This window comes from Caretta caretta, chromosome 17 (assembly GCF_965140235.1).
Source record: "Caretta caretta isolate rCarCar2 chromosome 17, rCarCar1.hap1, whole genome shotgun sequence".
Lineage (NCBI taxonomy): Eukaryota > Metazoa > Chordata > Testudines > Cheloniidae > Caretta > Caretta caretta.
Genome location: NC_134222.1, coordinates 8,004,779 through 8,016,409, shown reverse-complemented (window position 1 = coordinate 8,016,409; position 11,631 = coordinate 8,004,779). Strand labels below are relative to the sequence as shown.

The window sequence follows — 11,631 nt, the reverse complement described above, 5'->3', positions numbered from 1 at the left end:
CCTGACCATGTTAGATTTCTGTTTGTAATCTATTTGATCCGGTCAGCCATGTGATCTGAAAATAGCCAGGCAGATGGGAAAATAGACTAACATCTGAAGGTGAAAACAACATCATTATTCTGATGTGACTCACCCCGTTACACAATTCCACAGATGTAACTCTCTGGGTTCCACTCACAAAAGTGGGGGCAGCTGCAATTCACCTTGCAACTTTCCTCCTCCTTTTTAGGATGCATGCAGCCAGTCCGGTTACCCATTGTATTAGAGATAGTTGAGCATTGCTCTTTCTGCTCATTCACAGGTTAAGTCATTCCCCCTCACACCAAATAACCAGCTTACCTCCAGGTGCGTCGTGTACTGGAGTAGGGAATGTGGCACAATTTTAATTCAGTCCCAAAAGTTAATCAGCTTTGGCTGACTTGGGATGTGTTCCTTGGAAGAAGCACCTTCCTTTTTGTTTAGAGCAGTTGGCATAGTTGAGATGGCTAATTTAGGACACCTTTAAGGGGCTCTGTTGAACACTCCCGTGTACTCCCTTCCCCATCAGTGGTGACGCATTGACCTCCATGAAGAATTGCCAGGTGGCTTATTTCTCCTGTTATATACAAACAGGTGGAATGGTCATACGGGAAACCACTGTCACTTGGCCACAGGCTTCTCCTCTGTATCTAGAGTTAGGAGAATTACATTTTCTGTACTTTGCATCTCAGAACTTAGAAGGGGGTTATCTATCTATCTTTTCCCTCTTTAAAATGTAGGATTCTCAGGACAATGAGAGCTCTTGTTAGTGCAGGCAAGGGTTGTGCAAACACCCCTTCAGCGTGTTTGTTATGAAAAGGCAAGGCAGAGACCTCCTAGTAAATGGTACATTGGCCCCAGTTGGGATCCCTCGGAGACCTCCAGGTAGATGGTGTGTTGGCTCCAGTTTGGATCCTCAGACTCATTTTGTTCTCCAACCATTCCATCACACTCAGGCAATTCTGAAGCCAGTCTCTAGAAAAATGAGGCTATTAGATGGTCTTGTAGTCTAGGACTGGGAGCAAGGAGTTTGGGTCTGTTTCTTACAATGCCACAGACTCTCTCTGTGACCTTGGACGAGTCACTTAACCTCCCTCTACTTCAGTTTTCCTCTCTGTAACATGCCTCACAGATGTCTCACGAGGCATAACTACTTATTGTTTTTAAAGGGCCTTGAGATCCCAGGATGGAAGATCTATAGAGTACAAAGTGTTTTAATCATCATCATTGTGATTTAATCCCTGTGCACATGTTAATCTACCACACCTGTTAGTACCTGTCTGAGAATCCCACTTAAAAGGACACATCCCACAACAATGGCCCTTTATCGTCACTCTGTTTTACAGGAGCAGTTCTGCCCTTCATTCACTTCTACCCGACATAACCTGACATTGAAAAGATTCTTACAAACCCTTGCAAGCCAGAACCTCGGAGTTTTTTGTACCATTTAGCTCATAACCCTGTGGAATCGATTGCAGCAATTTCGAGGAGAGTGTATTTCCACTAGTGTGTTCCCAGCTGTATCTTGCACTGACAGCTGTGCACGCTGAGAACACATTCTGAGTAATTACATGCAAAGGTGCGTACGCCCCTTTACTGGCTATATCCTGCAGTGCCAGTACAAGTGTGGACTTGCCGCAGCTTTGCTAGACTTGAGAATTGAGGACTTTTGCAAAACCATGTGTAGCTTAGTGTCCTGTTGTTGGACTGCAAAAGCTTGTTGCCCAAGTACAGTCTGTGATCATATCCATGCTGAAGCTCTGCTGTACAATCAGAAAGATGCATCTCCCCCAACCACCACTCCTTAGAGCCTCTCCACTGACCTTTCTTTTCTCTTCTCTCACTCTTTTGCACTTGAAAGTAAAATAGCTTCTGTCTTCTTTGTCAAACCTAGATTCAAAATCATGTGTCTTCGACCTGGGGAAGCAGGTAGCTTCTGTAATGAGCAGCATTATTTTGGCAAGACATTTTCATAAAATTCACCTACAGGAGCTTTTGGAGCCTAAGCTGAAAGGCTCTAAAAGAATTCCAAATGTTATTTATTACTACCATATTGCATCAAATAGTATTAGATTGATACGTTTCTATAAGCATATGCATCTTATGCACATTCTATTTGGTGTTAGGTAAATAATAGCTAAGAGTCTTTCTTTTTCTCAGTACTTTCTAGACAACAAATTGTACCAATCCAGTTTGTGTTTTTCCTTATCTGATGATCTGAAAGTGCTTTTCCTTTCTCTTTTCTCATTGCTGATCAGAGGAGGAGTTCTGGAGCCAGAAGGGACCGTAGAAATCAAATTCCGCAGGAAAGATTTGGTGAAAACAATGAGACGGGTGGACCCAATCTACAGTCGTCTGGCAGAGCGACTAGGTATGTCTGGACTGTATTATTGGCATATCAGTGATCCAGGTATCAGCTAATATCTAATAAGTGTGTTTGTGACCTTTAAAAAGGGGGAACTGACTTACTTTATGAAATTCATGATAATTTTTATTTACTGTCATCCAATTTGGGAGGAAAACCAGATGAGACGAGTCTTGTGTGTTTTCATAGAATATTTTTTATTTTCATGTACATCTACAGCATTTAGTGTGGGTGTGTAGTATTTTTTTAACCAATTAACATAAGAACATAAGAACGGCCCTACTGGGTCAGACCAAGGACCCATCTAGCCCAGTATCCTGTCTTTCGACGGTGGCCAGTGCCAGGTGCCCTAGAGGGAATGAACAGAACAGGTAATCATCAAGTGATCCATCCCCCATCAGTCATTCCCAGCTTCTGGCAAACAGAGGCTAGGGACACTATCCCTGTCTATCCTGGCTAATAGCCATTGATGAAACTATCCTCCATGAATTTATCTAGTTCTTTTTTGAACCCTGATATTGTCTTGGCCTTTACAACATCCTCTGGCAAGGAGTTCCACAGGTTGGCTGTGCATTGTGTGAAGAAATACTTCCTTTTATTTGTTTTAAACCTGCTGCCTGTTAATTTCATTTGGTGACCCTAGCTCTTGTGTTATGAGAAGTACTAAACAACACTTTCTTGTCTACTTTCTCTACATCAGTCATGATTTTTCTTTTAAAGAATTGATGGGTTTTACAACAAACAACGATGAAGGTGTCCTGATACTGGCATTAATTCTCTAAGTATGCTCAGCTCACTCAAAATTTAGTGGGCCAGGTCCTCAGCTGGTGTAAAATTGGTGTCAAATAAACTGGTTCCTTAGGATTGAAATGCACATTTCTAACGTTCTTAGGTTTGGTAAAAGTTTATTTTCACCAGCTCTGAATTTTGGGCTACATTTGACTTGACAGTGGCCCTTTAGAGACAATTAGATAAACCAGACTCCAGCAGATCTTGGGAACCTAGCACAGAGTCAAAGTATATGCACACTTGAAATGCTTTATACTGCTCAGTTAAAGGCTGCAGCGTAATTCCTAACCCAGTCAGTCAAGGCAGGATTTATAGCTGCACTACCTGGAGGTGATTCTTCTGGACCTCCGTGTGCTTGGTGGAAGAACTGCCCCTCTGGTATGAAAGTCTCTAGAGTTGAGGGGAAGGGGAAATCAGATGTGTGGTTAGAGAAGAGTATACGCTGAACAGTCAGCACTTGTGCATGCAGATAAATGGCCCTGCTGCAGGAGCACCATTTTGAGGATATTTACCACAGCAGCACCAGGAAAGGTCCTGCTCCTCTCAAGTTAACAATAAAACCCCCCACAGAAGATGTCTTCCATGACACTGGCAAATTAGTCCAGTCCCGAGCCTGTGTAGACACTGGCCTCGAACAAAAAGGACTGTTTGGTTTTTAATCTCATAGCAGCAGGGAAAAGTAGCAAATGTCATTTTTGTGTTGCCCTTATGAATTTACTGTTGTGTGGCTCGTACCCGATGTCGGTTACATTGAATTCAAGCCCTGAATCCCTTCCATTCCATCAGCCGCTATTAGAAAACAACCCTAAATCATGCTGGCTGTGACCCCTGCACCATCCTCTTTTTGATCAGAGAGAAAAAGGGCAAACATTTTTCTACAAGTGAGTCTCTCTAAAATCCAACGCCAGACTGCGTGGGGTTTTTTTTTCTTTTCCTTTCTCTAAACAGGATAATTACTCCATACACTTTAATTAAAATGACTGCAACACAAGAGCAAGTCACTTACAACTGTACATACAGAGAGCCCTAAAAGCTTCAGTCGCTGATAAGCATCTCACTTAGATGGCTCTTAATTGCTCCCAACATCAGGCGATCATTGCTGTTGTTTTGCCACTAATTCCGTACAATGGCAGGAAAGCCGAGATTGCAGGACACAGCGAATTGCATAATTTTTTTTTGCTGGTTTTCTTTCTGGCCAATTTAAAATTTGTCAAAGTCGGTCTTCTTCTGGATCACTGCCCTTTGATATTTCGCGCACTCCATTTGCCACAAACAAGCCGCGGGGCCGCAGTTCATGCTGACTCCAGCAGAAGCAGAGAAAGCTCCATTTATCTTACACTGCCTGCTGAATTCTTACTCATTAACTGGGGGTTCACTGCCTCTCTTTAACCCCTGAATGGCTGTCATCATTTCTATGGAACTGCTGGGTAGCGGGGAAGGGGGGAGATCTTCATATACGTGTGTCTTGTGCAGAGGGGTGGGTAAATAGTACAGCAACATTTGTGTTTTCATTCAAGGAACCTTCAGACACTGGATTTTGACTTGCATGTGTGGGGGCGGGAGCAGGGAAGGATGACAAGTGTTGAATAATTTGACATAAATCTGTCCATTATTAATTTTCTAGCACTATCTCGGAAATCTTCATCAGTTTAATGTTTTATTAAAATGGCACTCAGTGTAACACACTCTTACGTGACAGCGTACACTGCAGAGCAACAGGGCAGGCAAAAAGAGGAATCCCAGTCTTGACTCTGGAATGGCTGCATTCTCTAGAAAGCACGAGTAGCCAGACAGAGCTATGAATACATAGAAATATACGGACAGTGTAAGCAGCAAGCCTACTGGCCACACTTCAGAAGGATATAGGTATTCTATTTTCATGTGGGTTTTTCATAGTTAGCATATGGGAGAAAGCTTTAGGATTGAAACAGAAATAACAGGAAATGAACTTTATCGTGCAGCATGTTCTTTATTACCATCGGGAAGGCTGTACACGTAGTGTGTGATACAAACAATGGGGCTTGGTCCCATTTTAATTGAAGGCAATGGCAAAATGGCTTCCATGGAAGCAGGACCTGACCCTAAATTGTTCCCACTTATCTTATCGAAATGTTTATCTCGTGGTACAATGGAAAAATCTTTTATTCGTTCGGTATGATCTCACCATGAGCAGATTTTATGATAAGACGAACATCATCTTTAATCTGGCCCTTATAATAAATGTCTACCTCTAAGTGTTTTACATAGTTTTAGATGTAGTTTTATATAGAGTTGTATATTATATGTGTGTGTATATTCACACCCATTTATATATAATAATACTCTGTATGAAGTGTTGGATGGGGGACCATTCAGGAGGGATCTGCCCACCTCAGTAGAGCAAAATTTACTTTTCACAGACACGAAAACTGTAAACTGCCATACCGCTTTGGGAGCTGAGCCTGTCCCTTCCCATTTTGACCAGCCTATTATTGTGACTTCTGATTTACTTCTCCGCTTCGTTTGCTGAAGATGGTTCAGAACCCATCTTGAATACCCAAATAACAAAAACTTAACCAAAGTTATACCCACATTAGAGCAGCAGTGGCTATAGATAAATTAAGCCAAGCAGTCCATTTTCAGAGATAAATTTGCATGACAGTTTATTTAAATCCCAATAATACCATGTGCTGATCATTACTTTGCAGCATACATTTACAAAATTATGATGTTTTTCTTTCGCTTTCTTGATTGGCTAAACAATAGCATCATGTGACCTGTTTGTCATTCTGCACCTAGGTCTGGAAAATCAGACAATAGTCAAAAGTCAGGCAGTAGCTGTTTTATAGATTAATAGATTCATAGAAATTGAGAGCTAGAAGGGACCTTGAGAGGTCATTTAGTCCAGCCCCGTCCGCTGAGACAGGACCAAGTAAACCTAGACCATCCCTGACAGGTGTGTGTCTAATATGTTCCAGTGATAGAAATTTCACAACTTCCCTTGGAAATCTATTCCAGGACTTAACTATCCTTATAGTTAGAAAGATTTTCTTAATACCTAACCTAAATCTCCCTTGCTGCAGATTAAGCCGATTACTTCTTGTCCTTCCTTCTAGTGGACATGGAGAACAATTGATCGCTGTCCTCTTTATAAAGACTTTTGTCAGGTTCTCCCCTCAGTCTTCTTTTCTCAAGGCTAAATATGCCCAGTTTGTTAACCTTTTCTAAGTCAGTTTTCTAAACCTTTTATCATTTTTCTTGCTCTCCTCTGGACTCGCTCCAGTTTGTCCAGATCCTTCTTAAAGCGTGACACCCAAACCTGGACAAAATACTCCAGTGAGGCTTCATCAATGCCTACTAGAGCCGAACAGTTACCTCCCGTATCTTTCATTTGACACTTCTCTTAACGCACCCCAGAATAATGTGTCTTTTTCGCAGCTACATCACATTGTTGTTTCATGTTCAATTTGTGATCCACTGTAACACCCAGGTCCATTTCTGCAGTACTACTGCCTAGCCAGTCATTCCCCATTTTGTATTGGTGCATTTGATTTGAACCAGTTCACTAGTAATGTACTTTAGAAAAACAAACTGAGTAATGGAAGTACATATCCCATTTTGGGGGGAATTGCCAGGCAAGTTACAACCCCTTATGCTCAACAATCTAACCCTTTATTGCTCACTTCATTTTAAGTGGACTCCTAAAGCATGTGTGAACCCCTTATGCTTAACAATCTTCTCCCACTTCGTATTTAGCTCAGATGCTCTGGTTACCTTCTCCAGACCCAAGGAAGAGCTGTGTGTACCTTCAAAGTGTGTCCCTTCTATCAGCAGAAGTTGGTCCAGTAAAACATATTACCTCACCTTCTTTGGCTCTCTCAAGATTTTTCTGTCATTCTTTTTCTGTGTTGTAATTAACCAAAATACCAATTATTTTCCTGAGCAATAGTTACGTAAAATATTTCCCTTGAGATCATCCTTCACCTGCAAAATGTGGAATGCCAATCAGCACTGGTCACTTTTCTGGTAATATTGTACACTGGTTGCCTTTTTAACTGGTTCTGTGTGCAAACATTGCTATCACTAAAAAATTGCTGTTAATCCAGAATTTCACCTTCCCTGACACCTGCCCATATGATAACTGTCCTTTGGATTTCCCTCTCTAGAAAGTGGGAGTTGGAGGGGAATTCCCATAGGTATATGATTTTTATGGGACATATGATACCAATTTGGGGGGAGGGGAAGGCTGTTTGTATTTTGCACTTTGTATATGGTCCTACAACCTATTATTTCTTCAAAGTTTTGGTTTGATATGTTGTTTGCTATATTTTAATTTTAAATAATCATGTTTTGAAAGATCTTGGAATGTGGGTGGGAATTGGTTGCAGAGGATTGTGTATTAATGTCGCTGCTCTTGGTCAATAATCTATTGAAAGAGCATAGTTTTAGATGCTGTGCAATTCCCGGTCTTTGAGGCTCATCCCATCCCTTCCGTCCTCAGACATCCCATATTTAACTCCACAGCAAGTCCGAGTTAGTGCTTGTCAGTGTGTTAACGTGCATCACAGGTGATTCTGGCCTGTAGTGGTGCTTCATGTCTGCTAGTTTACTTGATCCTAATGCAAGTCCTTAGGAACAAGAATAGTTGAACTGTAACAGTATAAAACCTTTTTGTGTATTGCAGTTGCCGAATGACATTTCTGACCAATCTCTTGAGCATCCCCAACCTTCACTGGTATTTCACGTTGCATCTTTACAGCTTGAATCCTACTGACTATTTAGAGAAGTGATTGCAAGCAGCCACAGGTTTAAAAAAAAAAAAAAATCTGCACTCAAAACCCCTGCATTGCCACAGACTTGAATAGGCCTGAGTGACTTCCCCTTTAGAGCTGCTCCCTGCATGTCAGAGGTGAGGCATGCTGGCAGGGCAGCATGGGAGAAGCTTGCACAGTTGCTGAATCTGTTGTGTGGTTAAATAGGAGACATCAGGCTCCAGCCTTAGGGGGGGAAAATCTCTCCTGTGTGAGGAATTTCAGGGTGAAATCATGTTTGTTGTTGCAGTTGAGGATGTTAGATGAGGTCATAATCTGACTTAAAATGGACACCTCATTACATCCTTATATGTGGAGTGGCTACCATGTGTTCATAATACTTACTTCCTTAGGACCCATTTCAGTAGTCCATCCCTGTTCAGCTACGCAGTTCAGCATGTGTGTCAGTGGGACTTGCGCATGTCCCTTGCAGACCAGGGATGGACTTAAGCCCAAGTTTAGATGCTTTGCTGCGGTGGTGCCTTAATGTTCTTTCCCCTAATCACCCTCAGAAAACCTTCAACATAGTCCTTTTAACACTCGGATAGGTGAGCGCACACATCTCTGCGTTGCCGGTTAGTCACTGGTCCTGGGATCCATTCGACTTTCCACTGGAGACAAGTGGAGCTGGGCCCTCCTGGATTGTTAGGGGGTCAGTCTAGCCACTGGGTAGAAGGCTTCGCTTGTTTTAGTCCAGCCTCAGCGAGGTTAGATGCTGTTTTATGATACTGAGTGTGTTTTGCTCAGTGAAGATATTATCAGTAGGAGTCTCATTTACACCAAGGCTTTACCCCACTTTGGAGGTGTCATGCAGCCCTAAAGTGAGTGAGGTTCTGTTTCAGCAAGGCGCTGGGTGAGAAGCTGGAGGTTGGGCTATTGCCCACATCTTTGCTGGCATACATGAGAGGTGACGGGAAGCAAGTAGAGAAGCTTGGCGAGGCTGGGCGGAGGGGAAAATCCCCCATATTAATAGCTGAGAAACCGTAAACCATCAAATTGATTCAGAAGCTGCCCAGCTTTCTGCAATCAGAGGGAAGCTACAATAACATTTCTCGAAGTCATTTTGTCTAACCTGTTAAACTGGTCATATTTAAAAAAAGCACTTTGCTACTAAATGTTATGGGAAGCCGTGATTCATGGTCCCGCTGAGCCATTTCCATCTGGCAGGAACTTTATTAAAGGCAGCCTGAGCCCTGACATTCTAGCAGGTTGTAATCACTGCAGGACACTGTGCCTGTCAGTGGCTCTCTCTCTGAGACATCTACACGGGAGGGAAGAGCTGAAGCATTGGCTTGTTACCCCAAAAGAGGTTCTCTGGTTAATGGGACACAAATCAAAAGAGTTTTGACGTTGCTTTCTTGGCTGCAATTTCTTCCCTTAACTTTTGGAGAGGAGTATAAATTGATATTCAATATCTGAGCACTTTACAGGCTAGGTCTCCCTATAGATATATTACCGAGGCTTTACCATTTGTTTGCTCAGGGAGGGCAACTTCTTTGAAGTCTTCCTCTCTGATCGCAAGCTATAAAGCATGCACACCTATCCCTGTGCAATGGGTAGAAGCAGGCTTTGGGAGGAGCTTCTCCTTCAGACTTGGAGTTTATAAAGGCCTTCTTTAGTTAACTGTTGTGGTAGCCCCTAGAAGCCTCCGTCAGGGATTGGGGCCCCAATCTGCCAGGTATCGTGCCTACAAATAACAAAAAGATGGCCCCGACCCAAAGAGTACCCAGTGCTTTTAAATATAGCTAGCTCCTTACATTGGATAGTGGTAATATCTTAGCACTGTGGTCCTCAAAGTCGGGTGAGCCTTTCTGTTCCCATCTGGGTGTGGATAGCAGAGGAATACTCTGGTGAAGTGGTGTACGTTTGTCAGGGTTTCATCGGTCTGGTTCACAGAGTCCAGGCAATATTTACCTCTTTCATTTTGGGAAACATTTTGGGGCAAGTATTTCCGACTAGATGACCTCCTGAGGTCCCTTCCAACCCTGATGTTCTATGATTCTATTCAGAGTTAACCAGTTTTTCCTTACTTGTGTTTGTTGCATTTGAATGGAGGCTTTTAGCTTATTCATTCCTATCGTTTTGCGAAACATGATGCTGTGGTGATCATTTTTTATTTGTAAAGTGCCAGCCGCAGTGTTACTTCAGTAATACTCACTGCGGCGGCTGTCAAGCTAGCTTTAAAGCACCTAAGTATAGATGGACAAAAGACGATGTAGATTATAAAGTCTTGTTGTAATTGTTGCTACTATTAGAAGATAAAGGCTACAAAACAGTAACATTTTTACATGTCCAACGCTGGGATATCCAACTGGTGTGGTCAAATCAGAGCTATATATATATAAACATATGTACATATACACACATACACACAATTATATATACACGTGTGTGTATAACACGAACATGCACAAATTTTATTTTTTATTTATATATATATATATATATAGTGTGTGTGTGTGTGTGAATACACACACACACACAATATATATATGTACACACACACACAATATATATATATATGTACACACACACACACACCCCTCCACACAGGGTCCAAAACTGTAAAGTAATCTGCAAATCCAAGCCAAAACTCTCATTCATGATTTCATGACACAAAACCCTCTGCCAACAGAATAGCCCTAGGCTCTCTGTTAGGGCAGTGTTCTGCATCCCCTGCCAGCTTATGAAAGTCACAAACTCCCTTCTTTTAAATCTTAAATTAAATCTTTAGTAATTTTGTGCATGTCAGCTGCCACCACTGGCCCTGGTTCCATAGCTAATATACCTCTTCATCAAGACTCTGAAATTAATTTTATGACTTTAGATTCCAGTATTTTTCTTCCCTTCCTTCAACCCCCCTTAAATCTTCTTAGTGTTGATAGTTTCATGCACCACCTGCCCATCGAGAGCTGCTGTGCTATATTTATTTGCCTTTAAGTATAGCAGTTTTAGAATGTTTCTTCTTTAGTGTACACATCTATTGGTAACCTAGCTCCATACACACAGATTTATAATGGGAGGCAGTGTGGCCTGGTGGACAGAACACTGGACTGGGGCTCGGGAGACCTAAGTTCTCTTCCTAGCTCTCCCTGCTGGGTGGTCGTGGGCAAGTCACTTCTCCCTATGCCTCAGTTACACCATCTCTAAAAAGTGGGGATAATGCTACTGAGCTCCTGGGCAAAGCGATGCAAAACGCCGTTTGAGAGCTGTTATAATCGTTTAAAATTTGACACTTGGATTAAATATTCTTGGATAATTCAGCTGTTTCTGTAGAGCCAAAGAAGCACCTGATGTTTTGTTTTTAAAGCAGCTTTCTTGCTGGGGTAAGGTTCTTGGATGGAGGCTTCTCTTTCTGTGAAATAAAAACAAACAACGCCCTGGCTTTCTGAAAAACCCCAAGGCTTCAAGATGTGGCTAGAAAAGAAAGAAACCCATTCCAAGATATTTAATTGTACAGGGGGCTTACAGGATTGATCGAGAGCTTAGCTTTTTACAATAGTCCAGTGAATAAGAAATGCTCCTGACAAACGATCAATGATAGGATAATCACTCTTTATCCCCCCCTCCTCATTGTTACCTTCTTTCTTTCAGGAGAACAGGGTTCAGAAGTCAAAAATCTTTATAGACGCTGCTTTTAAATTAAGCAGAAAATAGACATTGACATAT

General features: G+C 42.0%; 1 protein-coding gene across 4 annotated transcripts in view; it reads left to right on the top strand.

The window, feature by feature from the left end:
* The window catches only part of ACACA (acetyl-CoA carboxylase alpha), a 209,200-nt gene that overhangs the window by 178,630 nt on the left and 18,939 nt on the right, over positions 1–11,631 (top strand). For all 4 annotated transcript variants that reach the window (XM_048824490.2, XM_048824488.2, XM_048824493.2 and 1 more), the window contains one exon: positions 2,277–2,389. In XM_048824490.2, coding sequence (XP_048680447.1) covers positions 2,277–2,389 — 113 coding nt within the window. The remainder of the gene's footprint in view (positions 1–2,276; positions 2,390–11,631) is intronic.